General features: G+C 36.9%; 1 protein-coding gene across 2 annotated transcripts in view; it reads left to right on the forward strand.

Moving 5' to 3' along the window:
- The first annotated feature begins 1,949 nt into the window (after positions 1 to 1,949).
- The window catches only part of cntln (centlein, centrosomal protein), an 87,730-nt gene continuing 70,611 nt past the window's right edge, over positions 1,950 to 19,068 (forward strand). For both annotated transcript variants that reach the window (XM_041983866.1, XM_041983867.1), the window contains exons 1-9: positions 1,950 to 2,233; positions 2,475 to 2,563; positions 6,903 to 6,991; positions 8,459 to 8,543; positions 10,601 to 10,735; positions 11,640 to 11,819; positions 14,077 to 14,210; positions 16,546 to 16,708; positions 17,139 to 17,372. In XM_041983866.1, the coding sequence (XP_041839800.1) occupies positions 2,483 to 2,563; positions 6,903 to 6,991; positions 8,459 to 8,543; positions 10,601 to 10,735; positions 11,640 to 11,819; positions 14,077 to 14,210; positions 16,546 to 16,708; positions 17,139 to 17,372 (1,101 nt within the window). In that variant the 5' untranslated portion in view covers positions 1,950 to 2,233; positions 2,475 to 2,482. The remainder of the gene's footprint in view (positions 2,234 to 2,474; positions 2,564 to 6,902; positions 6,992 to 8,458; positions 8,544 to 10,600; positions 10,736 to 11,639; positions 11,820 to 14,076; positions 14,211 to 16,545; positions 16,709 to 17,138; positions 17,373 to 19,068) is intronic.

The following is a 19,068-nucleotide window of genomic DNA, read 5'->3' on the forward strand; positions in this document are numbered from 1 at the left end:
GTAAAAGAACCCCAGGGGGACTTTTATACTAAGCAGAGCATGTGTATATGTCTAGAAACCGAAAATAGTTACACAACATATATTCTAACCATTGAATTGTTGACATATCCTGTGAATAGTAATTTGACACCCTGTAAAAAAAATTTAATTTATATGTTATTACTCTTGTTTGGTTTTAATAACCCTTCCCCTAATTTAGACTTCATGAATAAAATACATAAATAGATATATTATTCTCCTTCTGATTTTTTGTCAAAGTATACCTTTTTTGTCTTTTTAGGACCATATTTTTAATAAGTGATCCATTGATCATTTTCTACATTTTCTATCAGTCTAATTTTAATGTTTCCAAGGCTGTTATCCACTGTTGTGGATATTTTTTTGGCCCCTTTAAAACAATGTATCATTTAAAATTATATTATAATCTAAAGTGTTTGTTTTCAAATATAATAATGTCATCAAAGGATCACATAATTAACTAGCTGAGTCAGTTATCTTGTAAGATCTCTTTTGGTTTACTCTTTTCCTTGTTGATGTACAGATTTTAGCTGGCATGGAAATACACACTGCTATGGCGTACATAGACCCTACTGTATGTGATGCAAAATTTCAGTGCTGTCTCACAGCCAAACAGGCAAAGATATGAGGTCTCAAGCTGATCTTGGACTTGAGTGGAGATTCATCTAACACCTTCATATATTTGTTCAAATACTTTAGGTATTTCATTATTCTAAGATTTTGTAAGTAATTTTAGAACAGGAGAAAGCTTTTTAACATTCAAGGACAACAGAATCAAACTATTGTGCATCAATATGTAGTGACACTCACTATTTGTAGGCACTTAAGATGTTTAGATTCTTGTGCAACTCACATTGCCACATGATAAGGTGTGAGAGATACTGCAGCATCCTAATGACCACAAAAATATAGCATGTTCTGTAACAGATGTTATGGCTCTCACTGAGTCCCACATCTTACATCACTTGATTTGTCCAAGGACTAAAGAAATACAGAATACCCACAGAGAGCAGGGGTAACAAATTCTCTAACATTTGAAGCAATCTATCTATGAATATTATGATTTATTTTGTATGCAACTGAAAAAAATACAAAAAGTCTCAGGTAATTTGTGTATGTGTATGTCACCCTGAAAACTTAAACAGCTGCATTTAAATAAAGTATCAAAACAATAGAAAAAAGAGCTAATGAGCTTAAAACATAAAATGCAAAAATTATAATAAAAAAGGACATTACTGCAAAATGCTGTACACAAAATTAAACATCTACATTATGTGGGTAAAAAAGCAAACTAGCTTTTCATTCATATCTAAGGCTTTGAATAATTAGAAATTTATTCACGTATGGTTATTCATAATTTAGAAGCAGTGAACTTGGCCCATAGAAATCTGGAAATGGTAGTCGCAAAGAGTTGGTCTTGATCTCTGCTTACAGTCAGCTAAAAATGTGTCTCCTGAGAGCTCAGTGGGAGACATGAGCTGAGAAGTCACAACCAGGGCATGAAAGGTTTCCAGGAAAAATATTCTGGCCTTTTGAAATTTCATGGTGGGATTTTTTTTATTTTTTATGTTAATTTTTTTCTTGCTGGCTTGTTTCTGTTCTTTAAAAAAATATGCCAGATAATGCATTTATTATTAAAAGCATTATTTGTATATTCTAGTAGACATAACTGTACCAGAGCTCATTTTGTAACTTATAAAAGGCCATACATGACCATTTAAGTAATACTTCTGTTGTTATTGTTCACATTACTCACACACAAGTGATAACTGTAAATAAGTGTTTCTGTCTCCAGTAATGATATAATTTTTTCACTTTTTAGAAAATACTGCCGTACGGCAAAGACTACTGTCGTAAAACGTCGAAACTGGTCTGATGTTTAGGGACAGAGGCGGAAAACAGCGGGCTTGTTTGAAAGGAAGAATGCGTCGCCGTGGTTACTTCGCGTTTTCATCCGCTCTGACACTTTTAGTCACGTAGAATAAAACTAAATAATGGCCTTATAGGTAATGAATGTAAGGCCATATGAATCATGTCGCGACGTTATTTGCATAACTGACACTGTGGAAAACTGTCAACATCGGGTAAATAGCGAAAAATATGACTATTAAACATTAAGTGGCCATTGTTAGCTAAGTTAGCTACAGTAGCATTGACTTATCAACTCCTAACTGCTAGTTTCTACATCTGACTGGTTAGCTACCTACCGAAACAGGTAAGAGAAAAGTTTAATTGGTGTGTAGTTTTCGAGAAAAACCTCGGGAGTTTGTCGCATTTATTAACTTTTGCCGAATACACGTATGCAACGTCAACAAGCTGACTAATTGGGGAAAAAAACCTTCCCAGTGTTATTGCTCCAAAAAGCTCCTCTTAAGTTAACCATGCCATCGGTCTGTGTCTACTGTCTGTCGTCTTTTTCATTAGCAGCCCTTAACTTTGACGTGTCTACGTTCTAGGAACGAAAATGTGCTCCAACGACGATCCTCGCTTTGAAGTTATGGAGCAGGAGGTGAAGAATTTATCAGACGAGTTGATGCAATGCCAGGTATGTATGTGCACAGTAGTTGTATCAGTCTCTGGAGATTGCGTGATTTCTCTAACAAACAAAAGTGGTTAAGGTCTCTTTTTTATTTTCTTTGCTCAAAACTGGTGACATTTTTCTTTTGCTGATGACAGAAACTGCATTTAATGTGTTTCGTGTCAACAGTTGTTCCAGTTTTGAATTGTATGTCGCTGAGTACTGTGTCTCATTATAATGTCATTGTTTATGCATTGTCACTACATTCCATAGGTCAACAAATAAATATTGATGTATATTTTTTTGGTCACTCATTTAAAAAAAAAAAAAATGTTAGGGCATATTCATGTTGCAGACGTTTGCCTACATCATTTACTCCCAAGATTTTTTTTCTTTTTACTATTTCTGACAAACATTGTTTAGTTACTCCATTCTAATACACTCATGTCCCACTGTCAATTTCCAGACCTTTAAAATATGTTTTTCATTAACAAGTAATGAAAAAACTGGACAAAAGATAATTATTTGAACTGAACTATTTAACTTTTCTGATGTTTTTACATATTTATGTTTGCATATTGAATTTTTTTTATAAGCCTGAGAAACAAAACTTTTAGTGGGCAGTAAGACTGAACAATAAGATGATTTCAAAATTAGATCGTCAACCAGCTGTGTATCCCTTAGCACGCTCCTCTGTAGTAATCTCTTCTCTAAAGAACAGATTAATACAATGTGCAAACTTTTGTCGAGCTACTGAATGCCAAAACAGGAAACACAACTGAAAGAATGCGTGAAAATGAAGACTGATGTGATCCAATGCACCAGTAGAAGGCATTAAATAAATACCTGGCTTCCATCATATATTAAAATTATTCAAATCAAAGCAAAGTGATTACAACATCAGTTTCATAATTCATAGCAAAAGACATCAGTCCCCTTGCAGTCATTATTAGTAAACTTTTAAAATCACCAGCATTAACAAACTACATTCTGATCAAGACAAAGATTAATTAGTATGTAAAAACTTTTTTTCTTTTTTGCCATGTTGTGCAGCCCTTGAAGACAGTTTTTTTCTTTAAATTCATTTTTGAAAATCCTGACTTGACCTGTTTTGAAAACCTTCACTGTTTTCAAACAAGGCTCATGTTTAAATACCTGAATGACTTCTTTTTTCTTTTTTCTTTTTTTTTTTTTTAGAAATTCAGGAGCAACTGGAGCTATATGATTATTGTCCCCAATACCTCAGAAACATTCTCAAACCACTTATTTTCTATGGGTGTCATTACTTTTTAAGTTCAGTTATCTAAATCTCACATGACACACACACACACATATATATATATATATATATATATATATATATATATATATATATATATATATATATATATATATATATATATATATATATATTATTTTTTTAAAATACATTATAAATATACATTTGTAAATATAAGGACCTTATGGGCATGTCACACAGCATTAGTCAACTGACTCTTCCTCCAATTATGAAGACAATTAGTGAGGGAAAAATACAAATTATATTACTCCTTAGGACTTCAATTGTTATGTTGTTAGTTAAAATGAAACAATAAAAACCCTCTGTGAGTATGTTACTGAGTTGACTAAAGTGCATAAAACATATTTAGTTGTAGTTATTTTGTTAAAAAAGTAAATTCTGTAAATGGCATAGTGATGCTCAAAGAAATAATCAATTAAGTAACATTCTCAAGCTTTCTTTTAATTGTAGAACATACAGACACAGAAAGCTCACAAGAAGATTTGAGAAGTTTTCATTTTCACTTTGCAATACAGTGATTTAGGGAGTCCTTGCATACTCACCACCAGGTGGTGTCTAATAACATGAGTGAACTGACCCAGCATGTCTTACTTTGTATATTTATACAACTATACTATATGGGTAGACAGACAACTGTGGAGTTTACCAGACAGTTTTAAATGAGAGTTTTTATTAGACTATACTTACCATGTGACACCCTGGGCAGCAGCATTTATTATGGGGCAAATTTCTTTTAAAGCATTTGTGTCTTTTACCTGATTCATCCTGTGTATGAAGTTTGATTTGACTTTGAAGTCAGCTTCATGTAAGTCATGTTACATATACATCCATATAAACACTCATATATTTCCAACATTTTTTTCACAGTGGATAGCAATTCACATCCTTTACTTTGGTAAAAGAGGTAGTCATACTCCATTACCAGTTAAATGTAGTTAAAGTTCTACAGCAAAAGTACTGGCTTTAGTCCTTTAACTGATCAAGTTCTGCTTGTGACATTACTAGATAAGATTAAATTGAGGTTGTAACATCAATTTGTAAGCAGTGTGTTGAAGTGGTAGCTGCTGGAAGTGAGATTTACTTCAGGTATTGTAACAAGTAAATTATATATTTATTGGAGTGGTAGATAAAATCTCAAGTGTGATGAAGTGAAAGTACAAAGTGACTAAATGGAAATAAGTAAAATACTTATTTCCAAGTTAAATACTTTACTTTGCTTCTACTTTACTGGTATTATACATGATTTATTTCTCTCTGTGTCTTTATATTAGAGGCATATGTATTTATACAATTAAAAGCAACAGGAGGGCAGGAAGAGAAAGGGGGTGACTTCCTGCAATGTTCCATTAATCTGAACTTAAACATAGACTTACTTCAGCAAGGAACTCGTCTCCACACAGTACTTGTGGTGATCACATAACCAGCTCAGCTACTCTGTGGCCCTTTTGTGATTTTCAAAGAAATAGATTAATAAAAAAAATCACTAGATATGACAGATATGTTTATGTTTAAAATACTTTGTTACAAAAAAGTTTGTTAAAAGAGGAAAACTAACACAGTTACTGAGAAATGTTTGTCTTTTTTACAATACACTTTACTTTGTTTAATGTAGAACAGTTGCTGTTTATAGAACTGACATGGAAGCCATCCTTGGTGGTCCTGTCCAGAGCAAAGCATCAGTCATTCTGTGTATCTAATAAGGACCTTAAGTTGTACCATGTACTTTTTAAATTGTGACATTTGAATACCACTGATGTCTTAAGTCTCTGGCATGATGTACTTCAGGACAGCCATTAACTACAAAGACTCTCATCTGTCAGCTGGCAAATGTTCCTGCTAGACCATGCTAATTTTACTAATGTGTGCTGAATTCCAGTGGCTCTCTGTGGTATGTTTAGCCCATGGTGTTTCAGTATCTTGATTCATATGAATAATTCAGTGACCATCAAACACATATTCATTGCATCTTTAAGTACACATACGGTAGAGAAGAGCCCTTGATGAGGGTCCTGACTGAACACTTGTCAGTGGAACTACTAATGGCAGCCAAAGGCCAGTCAGAGGGAGACCACATATTTCAAGTAAACCGTGCCGCTTAATGTAATCATTAGCTGTGTTCCATGGTTGATTTTTATGAGATCTCCATCCCCTTTACCCTTTTCCCTTTCTGTATACACACCCCTTCAACACAGATGCATACAGAGACAGAGATCTAAAGTAAAGTCCTTCCACTTTATATGTTCAGCTCATGGCCTTATCAAGGTCTGATGCTGCCATTTTAGTAAATAATTGATTAGACACTTTTGAAAAGGGGGTTAAAATTCATGTACTAATTGGAGACCAGTAGATTCCAGTGGGAGGGATGACTTTTATCTTATGATGATGTGAACATAATTTATCAGATAATTTTATATTAAGTCGATTTGGTATAATTCTGTCTTTTAATGTCAGAAAATGTAGTTTTTAGATGTCCCTCATTAAATGTAATATAGCTTAAAAATGTTTGAAAAACCAGCAAGACAATTTGAATTGGAAATGTGTCAGGGGCTGGCTGGGTTTTCCTACTTGAAGATGACTCTCTCTGTCATCAGTTTTGAGTTTCTTTGGGGCTAGTTACTTCGGAGCTGTGGTAGAAAACATATCCGGAGAGCAAATGATTAATAAAGAAAATATAAGCTCGACCGCTGTGTTTTGATTTGGATCCTTGCTCTCCCCAGTCATAAATAGTGCATAATGACAAGTGTCAATGCTCGCTCCCCTTGAGTCGAAGGTCACATCTCAGTGATGGAGATTACTGCAAAGAGGGGCTCAGGATTAGAGCAGGCTAGATAAAAAACTGTTTTGAACAAGTTGTTTAAATTATTGATTAACTACCCCTACTGTCGTATGCTAATGTCACTGAGAATCCTATCGAATGGTTTATTTTTAAGTAAAAAGAGCTGTGATGTGTTAATGGTTTTTCTGTTGGGGATTTATCAAAATCATATGTATCATCAGATTAATCAAAAGAAATATCTCAGTTACAAATAATATCTACTGACTTCTTAAATCCTTTATTTTCCACAGGCAGACAAGGAGTTTGTGTGGTCTCTGTGGAAACGGCTGCAAGTGGCAAATCCAGACTTGACCCAGGCTGTCAGTTTGGTGGTTGAGCGGTGAGTGGATTCATCTTTCAAATTGCCACCTTAGAAGCTCAACAGCTGAACATCACTTTATCTCACAAGTGAAGAAAAATATGTGTGAAAGTCGTTCAAGGGGTTTTTAAAAGTACCTTGGCCATTCTACAGGGGTTATGATGGAATCTGGTGCAGATGCTGATTTAAGCCTTCTTATCCCTAGTCTCGCAGTTCAAACAATGGAAACCCCTTTAATGAAAACACTCTTCCTCTGCTGCTCAAATGCTGGACAGTTGAAACAGTCCTGCCAAATACTTGTCTTTACTGGATAAATTGTAAGATTGAATAAGACCTCTTTTGCTGCATGGCTAAGCCAATTGAAAAACAGTGGCATGGGAACTTTCAGGGAAGACAGAGGTTTGGGATTTTTGCCTGATGTTGCACATTTAGATAAATTAAGGTACCACTCCTCTTGGAGGAAAAAAATGTGACTTTAAATGGTCATTTATTCATCACTGAAGTTTTAACACATTATTCTGTTTAATCTGAATGCCAGTAAACTGTGCTTGAGTGTTTATCTGGTACTAAAAGTTTTAGTAATTATTTTATTTGGATTTAACTGTAATCAGAATTTCTGGTTCCTTAAACTTGCCTATTAAGAACTTAGAAGTAAAACACAGTGCAGCAGTATGCACAGAGTTCCTATGTTCCTCTTATTCCTGCTTCACATTCTCTTAGGTTCCATTTTGCCCCTTAGGAAACCCATCAAAGTATGTTGGTACACTGAGACTGGTGGGGGAACATGCACCCAGAGAGTGTATGTGTATTGTATCACCTGATGCACAGAAGGATATTGACATGGTAATTGTGTCGACTCCAGTCAAGCACTGGTGCCCACTGGGAACTGCCATTCAACCCTCCCCTTACTGTGTAGATCTTGTAGAGTGATTGGTTGGTTGCTCAGGACATGGGGAACACAGCCCAATATATGAGGAGACGCAACTAGGCCTGCCTGTTCTCCAGCCCCTCCAGGGACAACAGATGCGTATTTCAATGTCTACCAGGGGAGCGGGCTGATCAGAAGAGTCAAAGAGATGACGGAGTAGGCCTCAAAGATGGGAGGTGCACGAGGAGCAAGTGATGAGTAAAGGGAATGGGCGTCCCTGGTGGCCTTGAAACAAACAGGTCCCCACTTGAAGCCTTGTTTTTGTCTCCCTAAAGTTCATTATGATAAAAGTAGTGTTAGTGAGCTCAAGAAAAGGTTCAGAGTTTTGTGCTACTACCTTTAGTACTGCAAGGGACTGTGAGCAACCTTTTCTTTAAATTCACCTAAAATAGTTCTTAAGATTCACTGATTTAAACATAATTAAATTAAAATAATAGAAAAATGGAGGATTGCTTTATGAAGAATCTGAAATTTTTACATTTTTAAAATAGTTGTATAATGTTCAAATTATACAAACAAGGCAAGTTTGTTTTATTTAATTATTTATTTTCTGCTTTCAGTGAGAAACATAAAGCTGAGATTAAGGACAGAAAAGTGTTGGAGATCCTCCAGTCCAAAGACTACAAGATACAGGAACTCGAACAGGTACAGTATGACTTTGGGATTAACAAACTTTGAGACATAAGAGTATACTTTAAAATCCATTATTTTATGGTAAATGTATCATCTTTACAGAAATTGACTAAGTGATTAATTTGAGCAGAGCTACTGAAAATATAAGACCTTCTTCAGGACCTTGTCAAAAAATCCAGAAGAAAATTTTTCATTTATTAACCTTTATCAGCTACATTCCCTTAACAATTCCCGGTTAAACTTGTGAAAGTCATAAAATTGCTTATTTCATATCACTTTTTTAGCCTAATTTTTTGCTTCACCTTTTGAGTAATATTTACTGTTGGCACGATGGCTAATGATAATAACATCACTAATGTAATTTACTTTATATCATCATCCCTTCACTGAAGCATCTGTGTCTCCTTCATTAGCATCCCTCATCCAGAATAGTGTTCTTCCTTAATGGGACCGACTTCAATGGAGTCATCAGCTAGGCGATGCTTTTTGACATTATTCTCCTCAGCAGCCATTAAAGGGGCTCATAGGACCAGCTGATGTGTGATTATAGAAAACTTAATTTTAATACATATGCCTTTACATTGAGGACAGTAAAAAAGGTTAAATCAACCAACACAAGACGTAACACGTATCTGACAAGAACTGGGGCTTTAAAGCACTGAAGCACAACCTCTCTTGATTTGTATCAGTGATCTTTTGTTTTGGTCAGTGTTTTAGTTAAAGGTTCAATGGTATTTTTATTTCTATCTACAATAAAAGAAAGAATCAAACAGTGGGCTATACTGTCTTTAGACAAGTCAAAAAACACTGTTTTGATAACTAGAAGCATAAGAATCATTGCAGTGTATTTCCATCACCAGATTAAGCTTTGAATTCTCAGTGTTGTTGCAGGTTATTTGAAAAGCTTATTAATACATGTACTGCAGTGCTGAATTCTGTTCTGTGCCATTCGTCCCTCTGACAGTAATCATCTCCTCTACAGTATTGAGCCATACTAACATGCTGATTAATCGCTTTTCCCTTGTTTTTTGGGGGAGATGTGATGGTCCGCTGAGTCCACATGAGATGTCAAATTTTTCCTAATGTATCAGCTCTTTCATTTTGATGATGTTTTTCTACTTCCTGGTTTTCTTTTCTCATGTACCATTTTCTCTTTTAGCTTTTTTAAGATAACTAGCTTTCAGTTTTGAAGAACACAGTAAATTTCCAAAAGCTAATCTTTCTGTCCCAAACCTCTTAACTTGGTGATACCAGCCTAATTTTTCTCCTCTATCTATTGAGAGCCACTGGGGTTCAAATTGTTCTTGCCTATCTGATTATCAGCATTGAATTCATATCCTACTCTCCACTATAAATCTCTATTAAAGCCCCCTCTATTCTTAGCGTGGCAAACTAGAAGTAGCAAGGAACGCTAAATCCACTATCTGGATATATGTCTAAGCAATTTCCCTCAACATGGCAATTAATTCTATCCCAGAACGCAGTGTTATTTGAAAGGGTGTAACCACAGAAGGCTGTGGATTACTAGCCAATGCCAGACCTCAGCTGATGCAGCGATGAGAAGCCAGCCTTTTCCTACTGAGGCCACAGAGGCTACAAAAAAAAACAAAACAACAAAAAACAAACAAAAAAAAAAAACAACTTGGAAGTGAACATCAACCAACATCAGAAGTGGGTGGTCATGAAATCATTGTATCTTTGCTAGTTTTATGGTTTAATGATTCTTAATTAAATCGTTGATCAGCTTTCTGACCTTATTGAATTTAAAAGGTCTAAGAATTATAAGTTAGATCTTAATGGATAAATGCGTGTGGTGGCTTATTCTTGAAAGCTGCCAAAAAATTCTCAAATGTGTCACTTATTTTCTCTTGTGTGACTTTTTTTTTCTTCATTAATTATACATTGATCTAATTTAGGGTAATGACATTTTCTAGTTGGCTTTATCTAGCACCCTATTTACAATGTCAGTCCTTCAAGGCCATAATTTGTAATGCAACCTGAACTCCATTTTTTTCTAGACTCACTGTGTTGTGCTCTGCTGTATTTCTGTATCACCCCATCTGCCCCAGAAAGTGACAGGGCAGCAGCAGGAGATAAACAGCTTGGTACAAACGAGGATGACAGTGGAAGAGGAGAGTGCTTTAATGAGGAAGGAGCTTACAACTCTGCGTGAACAACTGGTCAATAAAAGTCAGGAACTTAAGGTTGGTGGAACAAATTTTCTGTGACAGTATGGGCCACAGATTCAAAAGTCTCTTTTCTGTGTGGCATCAAACACGACAAGTCTCCTGTGGCTAAAGCCTCAGGCATTTGAATCATTTAGAGGACAGTGAGGATTGTTCAGCCCTCTTGCACAAAATCTGAGTGTCTTTGTGTCTTTCTCTCGCCTTTTCACCCTTACTCTGCCTCATCCTTTTCTTGCTTTTAGCTTTCCTTCTTTTTACTGACAACAGAGAATACTTAAAGTGGGAAGTCTGTGTGTGTGTGTGATAGAGAGAAGGAGCCAAAGGAAAGCAGGTTGTTAACTTGCATATAAATACTTAATGCCTCCTTCAGTGGTGAAAGTGAAAAGTGTTCATGTGATGGTGTGGCTTCTCCCTAATTATGCTTAGATGGGACATGGTTATGATTAATTAATAAAGGAATGGTCCTTACAGTCTTGGTGGGGTCTCTTGGCGAGAAATCGTGGGGGACAGCATCAAAGGATACCTGGGTTGAGTCTAATGGATCTTGTATCAAACACCATTCTCATTAGGACCTGTCATTAAAGCTGACAGACTGGCCCCTGTACCCACAAGAGCCCAGCTCCTGCAGCACCTCTTGACCCATACCAACTAACACCTGGTTGTGAAAGCCTAGTCATACAGCACAGATGACCTTGGTCAATCAAAAAACTATGCAAAGGGCTCCTACAAGAAAGCCAGACCACTGTTTATGCATTCATTTCACCCTCACCCCATGGGTTATTTCTCCTCCTGTATCTCCACAGGTTTCTTTTTCATTTCAGTTTGAATTGCTACTTTTCTTTTTCTTTTGTCACTATTGTTTATTTGGCCCTGTTGACCCCCTGCTAACATGCTTACACACAAAAACACCTTTTTTGTCCAGGAAATGAAGACAGAGTACAGTAAAAAGGAGGAAGAGCAGCAGCAGGTGGTATGGGCTCTTAAAGGGGAGAAAGAGGGATTAACGTCTACCTGTGCCTCTTTGAGAGCTGACCTGGAGGAGAAACAGAGGCAGGCCAAGTGTCAGCAAGACCACAGGGATACCGCCCAGGCCAGATTAAAGGTATGAGCACAGGGACAAGTTCAGTCAGAGATGCACAAACCTTGAACTCTGATCCCTCACACCCTGTCCTCCGCAGCTTGTGAATATAAAAAAATCTTGGTACCAAAGCCCATACATTTACATGCACTTCAGTGTTGTTTTTGGCAGGCATCTCAGTTTTAGTCTTCAGGACGAAATGTTTATTAGTTTTATTCACATTTTAGTAATTTCTAAGTTTGATAGTTTTAGTCCAGTTTTAATTGACGAAAACTCAAAAAGGTTTTAGTCTAGTTTTAGTCAAATAACAAAGTATTAGTCTCTAAACAAATTAATTTAGATAAAAAATTAATAAAAGTGGAATCAAGGTTGACAGGTTATAACAAGTATTGCAATTCATAAAACAAGTTAACCTTAAAGCTTTGCATAATAACAAGATCCTTTATCAGATTGATAGCTTTAGCCGAGACTTTCTCATCAACAGGGATGCAATGCTGTTGTGCTATACTTGATTGCTGTTGGGCAGAAACCTTTTATTTTTATATTGATGCCCTAGTGTATCACACAAAAATGTCACACAAGAAAATAGCTGACCTATAAGGTCAACATATAACAACACACTGTGAGCTTGTTGTTTGGTTATTTTTATCAATAAATACAAAATTAAAAGGAATGGTTTTAGACTTAGAAGGTTTCAACAGCAAATACTTTGTGATCTACTTAGGGTTATGCATTGCACAGATAAACTGCTAACTGGGGAATCAATTACTCTAAAAAAGCAAAGAGCAACAACATCCTTACTTTGGTAACTGTGGCTTTATTTCTGAGAATTTTATGAAGTTCAATAATCCACCCTGAACATACACATGCCCAAAATATGAGCAAAGGATGAGGAACATTTGCTCAACTTGACCTGGTCTGCCAGTGAAATTATGTTGGATTATAGTTAAAAAATGTCCATATATCGTTTCGTCGCTTCCACCAAACCCCTTCGTCGAAGCTGCCACCATGATTCATCTATGAATGAATGCTTGTCTGTGTGCGTGCAGCACGTCTGGTGGTGGCCGTGGCCAAGGTGCAGCAGCATTGCTGACTGACAGATTGCACTCACAGTAGGCAGAAATGTTGTGTATTTTTAATGTCGGACAATCAGCGCTTGAACATTTTCATCTTGTCTCGTTAACAAAATCTTATAAACGTCTCGTCTTGTTTTCGTCATCAGAGAGCCATTTTTAGCTCGTCACCATCTCGTTATCGTCGTGAAAAAAAGGTTCGTCAACGAAATAAATTTGTCATTGTTGACGAAAACAACACTGGTGCACTTATATTCAAAATAAGAAAAATTCTGATATAACTTAGGGGAGAAAATCTTCTCTGGTTTTTTGTTGTAAAATAATGTGAGTTGACCATAGCAGAAAGATACTTTTGTGACATTGTTGGTATGTGTGGGCTACAGAGTTCTAATGGTCTTTTTAGCCAATCATTCTCTCCAGATACAAGCAGTTATCTCACAATCCTTTAGTTGTCATTGTGGTTCTATACCTCTCCTTATCTTATGAGAAATAAAGCAATCAAACGTTAAAATATTGCTGTTGAACCATTCAGCCAATTAAATCATGATCACAGTGCTTAAAGTTTTTTTTTTCCTTTTTCCATTGTTATATGGAGCTTGTTTCTTTTTCCTTGCAGAAGACAGCTTCCTGCCAGTGCTAGGGTTGAAGGACAAAAGAACCTCACATTCCTATCTTTTCTTACAGACTAATCACTATGAAACACATAGCTCTCCAATTCAAAAAGGGTCAGACAGAAAGTCTTGAATAAGTGAGGGACTTCTGAGTAATTATGCTTGGCCGGAAAGGAGCACAGCAACTAGTATACACATCCATCAGTCTTGGACTGTCCACCTGTTCCTCATTTTTTTTGGAATCAGACTTTGATTTGAAAGATGGTAATCGAGAATATGGAATGCCCAGGGTATGCATACCACAAATTTAACATAGCAAAGGTTTGTCCAGGAATTATTCATTTAGTTTGGCCATGCATTCATGGATAAGATACAAATATTGGGTTATTATATTTTGTTAAAAGTAAGGGTTTCATATATTCATTAAATGCATAGCTATTAAGCTAATACAGATTTCTTAAGTTGTCGAAAGACTCTTTAAAACTTTATAACACTTGGCCTTTTCTTGCAGTTGTTTGTTTTATTTGTTGATTTATTTTTGTCATTTTTCTAACTTTGGAAATCTGTTAAATATTATTGTTAATGTCTTGACACCAGGTTCTGGAGGAGGAACTGCACAGTGCTTGTCAGGATTTGTCTACTTTGCAGAGACACAGCAACAATCTAGCAGCACAGCTTTCTTCTAAAGAGAGGGAAATAGCAACAAAAGAGGAGCAACTTGATCGACTTCGGTGAGCCCCATCAACTTTAGCAGCATTGTTATTTGTGGTATTTAATTACTCAAAGGAAGTACAGATCAGTACAGTGTTGATAGACTCCCTGGCCCCCCACCAAAAAACAGGTTCAGCAATTGCATAAGATTTATTTCCATTCAGTGTTGCATTAATTTTCCACCATCATCTTGTATTGATGATGGCAGAGTCTGACCACTGCGCAAAGCCTTCTCCAGCACATCCCAAAGATTCTCAATGGGGTTCAGGTCTTAACTCTGTGGTGGCCAGTCCATGTGTAAAAATGTTCTCTCATGCTCCCTCCACCACCCCGTTCACATTTTGATCCAAATGAATCCTGCCATTGTCATCTTGGAATATGGCCGCGCCATCAGGGAAGAAAAAATCCATTAATGGAAAAACCTGGTCATTCAGTATATTCAGGTATTAGCTGACCTCATACTTTAGGCACATAATGTTGCAACCCCAGATCATAGCACTGCCCCCACAGGCCTATCCTTCCAGTTTTTAATGATGTGTTGAATAGTTCTTAACCCAATTTTAGCAGTTTCTGCAATCTCCTTAGATGTTTTCTCTGCTTGATGCATGCCAGTGATTAGACCCTCCTTAATCAGACTAACATCTTTTCCACGACCATTGGATGTCTTTCCATATGGTTGTTTAAAAAAGGAGAAGCTACTCATTGCATCAGTTGGGGTTAAGTAACTTGTTGCCAGCTGAAAGATAATCGCACATACAGTAATTATCCATAGTTAAATCCAGGTGGTGACTTTTTTTGTGGCTAGGCAATGTATGTCAAGTGGATCACTTTACATGGGTTACTGCATTGACGAGTCAGTATATTGCTCTCGTTGCTGTGAGGCTTGGGGGTGACACACATTTCTTCCACTCTGGCTCACCTAAAGCCATTTGATAAGCCCTGCATAGTGGATGTACTTTAAAAGAGGGAGAAAAGGGAAACAGGCAGGCTTTGGCTAAGCTTTAGTCGATATGATAAAAACTGTGAGAACTGTAGGAGCCTTAGAGGTAATCTCAACCTTTTTTAACTACTTTTCTGTTTTAATGCCAGAGACACTCTGACATGTCAGTCACATCAAAGGTATAGACCATTCTTACAATTTTAGCTATACCATTAATTTTCTTATGTTGTCCTTACAAATAACAGGAGCACTTTGTGGTAATTCCACCATAGAATACACAACACAATTAAAAAAGTTTAGTTTCATGCAGTTAATGTTGATATTTTGAGAAAAGAAGCGACTGATAAAAAAAAAAAAACTTCATTAACAAGAATTATGTTAGATATAATTTTTTTGTGTAATTTTATGATTAGTATGGTTAGTATGTTTTTACATTCAGTGGGCACTGAAGATTATATATTGATGTAATTTGATTGTGAATTATATTTACCTTCTTATGTATCATAATTTTAATATTTTATTTTTTTTGTACTTTTGATGTTATTTTCCAATCCAAAATTATACATTAAACAGAAACCTATAAGTTTAAAGAAATGTAATAAGATCATATCAAGATGTGTTTATTTTCGCCGCTACTTATAATGCATCATGTTGAAGGAAATTCCTGTCAAAATTCATTTTTTTGTCTGTATAGACAATCTTTTTTTCTGCAAAAAATGGGTCATCTATTTGGATGTCCACATCTCTAGCAATCTGAAGTAGAACCTAACCAACACCTACATAGTGAAGAAGGCCTATCGATGCCTTAATTTCTCAGACTGCTGAAGTAGGCCAACTCAGTCTCTCAGTGATGGAGGCCTTTTACAGGTGTCTGGTGGAGAGTACATTCATATTGTCCATTACCACCTGGTATAGGAACTACTCTGCTGCTGACAGGAAGGCCCTGCAGAGGGTGGTGGAAACTGCCCAAAAGATCACCTGCTGCTGTCTTCCTTATATATAGAGGACTATGTGAGCAGATGCAGAAACAGTGCAGGCAACAGTATGAAGCACTCCACCCATCCAGCTGATGGACTGTTTGACCTGCTCCCCTCAGGCAGGAGGTTGCAGAGCATTAAAGCCAGGACAACCAGACTCACACCAGTTTCTACCCAGAGGTGGTTAGACTGGTTAATTCCATGCCAAGTGCACCTTGATTCATGCTGCTCATCATGCTATTTATAGCCTTTTTAAACACTTTAAACATGTTGTTTTTATCCTTTTTTATTATATTTGTCTATTTGTTTTCTTTTTTGTTCTGTACATTGCTGGTCCTGAATACAAATTTTGTTAATGTGTTACAATATGAAATATGCTTATGTTCAGTTTGACTTTGCATAACATGTTCTAGATGCATGTTTGTGTGTGTTCTTCAGTCATGATTTTGCAGAAGTGCAGACTCTGTACAGACAGAGCACAGAGCACGCAGCAGAGCAGAGCCACTTGATCAAGCAACTGGAGGGACTCAACCTAGACACACAAAGAGTCCTGAGGAACCAAGAAGAGGCTCACACTGCTGACACCACCTCTTATCAGCAGGTATTCTTGGCAAACACATGTTAAAGCCACATTGTTGAAGTCCACCAAGTCACTTCAGCCACTGTGGCAAATCATTTCAAGGCAAACTGTAACCTAGTTACTCTATTACAGCTGTTACTGTGAACGAGTTCTCCAACTTACCACACTTCTACCATAAACAGCACTCCTTAAGTAGGAAAATATAGGTGTATTGCAATTTTGAATAAGATTTAAGTCAGTTTTGCTACTTTAATTTGATGATGCTCACAGATGTTTTACATCAGAATTAAAAGTGGAAAAAACATTGCCATAGTCTACAGAATTTTTGTCTTTTCCCTCTTTGACATCAACCATGTCCAACTGACTTGACTATGTCCTTGCCTCTTTTCCTTCCTTTCTATATTTTCCCTTGCTTTTCCAACCTTTCTGTTTTATTTGTATTTGTAAACAGCTATACAAGGAACTGAGTCAATGCTACCAGGGTCTCCTGTCTAGTGAGGCCAAGCTCCGTCAAAGTCACCAGGAACTTGGCAGTCAGTTGAATCAGAAAGACAAACACATCTCAGAACTCCAGGCTCTCCTACAGAAACAGCAGGAACAAATACAGATTCAACAACAACAGTGGCAGCAACAGGCTCAGCACATAGCTGTTAACCCTTCACCAAACAGACAAACAAACTTTATGGTAAGTTCTTTTCTCATTCACTACCAGTTACACCACAAACACCCTTGCTTTTTCTTATCTTCATAAAAACTCCAGGTAAGGAGTGTTGTCTGTTAATGCCTGCTTTACTGAAGAACATTTTAAACTTTGACACATTACATTTGAGTGGCTATAGACAAACAAAATATGTTTGCTTGTCTATATGTGGCTGTATTGTCTTGTTACTTACATAGTAAACACATTATATTGTGATACTAGTGCCAGACGCTTATGTGTGATTAGTGTGTAATTGTCATGAGGTGAAGAGATGGCAATGAGGATTAGCAGGCACTTTAATAATCGTCATATCCCAGCAGCAACTTACATTTGAGTGGTATCATCATTCTTTTGATATAACTCTAGTTCACCCTTGGTCTACCCGTCTCTCTTTGCCCCATTGTCTTTTAAGTCAGTTATGTGATCCTCTCTTCCTCTCAGACCTATGCACACATGTACTCTATGATTTGCTTACTTTTTCAGTCTTGTTTTTCTTCTCCCTCCGAAGTAACTTGAACTCATCTTAACACACTCCTGTTGAATAGGAAAGACAGATAAGAGTTGAAGAAGTGGTTTAATTGGAACCCACTAATATTCTTGAGGATGATGTCAGAGTTACAGTTCTACATCTGCCAGTCAACAGGAGTTAGATTTTTGCTCAGTACCTTTGAACCATCACTCCAAGGCCCTAGAGACCTTTACTATATCTTATGGATATGGAGATAGGTGTAGTTGGACCACACACTTAGTTGATCTAAGTAGCACTAGTGTTACTTTACTACTTTCAACACTAACGAGTATGTGAAGGCCTGTTGGGATCTTAGTGAATTAAATTTCATCATCAGAGGGTTAACAAAACACCGGGGGTGGACTCTCCAATTTTTTGTGGCCTTTGCCCCACAAGGCATGTACTACAATATCAAAATGCATGCGGAATTTTAGGAGAGACAGTCTGAGAAGCTCTGTGCAATGTACTGCAGATACAAACTATTTTGCATTTTCCAAATTTAAGCTAAGCTCACCAGACTATTGGACTAAACATAAAAGACTGATTGGTCAGAGTTTTTGGTGTGTGTGTGTGTTGGGCTTGGTACACACATAAGGATTTTCGGGCTGTTTTTGTCCCGATTTTGCTGACCAAGGAAGGCAAACACCCGATTATCATGAGTCTTATAAGATTTTCCTGTACACTTATCATTTGGTCTGAGGTGTGTTATGAGCAGATTTGTCCTGATAATCCGCACCGAAATAAGTCATAGCCGAGACCCATGTTCAATATTTACGACCCGATATCTTCATATGTGTGAAGAAAGCCGACAACTTATGAATTGTGACTGTGTAGATGGTGACATAAGCCGGAATGTACCCAATCAGAGAGCAACCTGGCTTGGAACAAGGAAGTAAATAAAGTCCGTGTTCACTCCATCTCCAGTCTGTTATATTTTTTCAGTTCTGGCTTGTTCTGTTAACAATAGTCCCAAGACCACCATCATTCCCTCGTCCTATATAACCTCTTCCATGCTGGGTGTTGTGTTTTCCGGTTGTTACTATGTGTCTTCCTCTTTGTTTTTTGCCGGTTGTTGCTATGGTTCGTCTTCTACGTTTTTGTTAGATGATGTTTGGTCACGTGAGGTGTCCGTCTCGGAGGACTAGATTGTAGATCAGTTGCAGGACAGCATCG

This window comes from Melanotaenia boesemani, chromosome 4 (assembly GCF_017639745.1).
Source record: "Melanotaenia boesemani isolate fMelBoe1 chromosome 4, fMelBoe1.pri, whole genome shotgun sequence".
Classification (NCBI taxonomy): Eukaryota; Metazoa; Chordata; class Actinopteri; order Atheriniformes; family Melanotaeniidae; genus Melanotaenia; species Melanotaenia boesemani.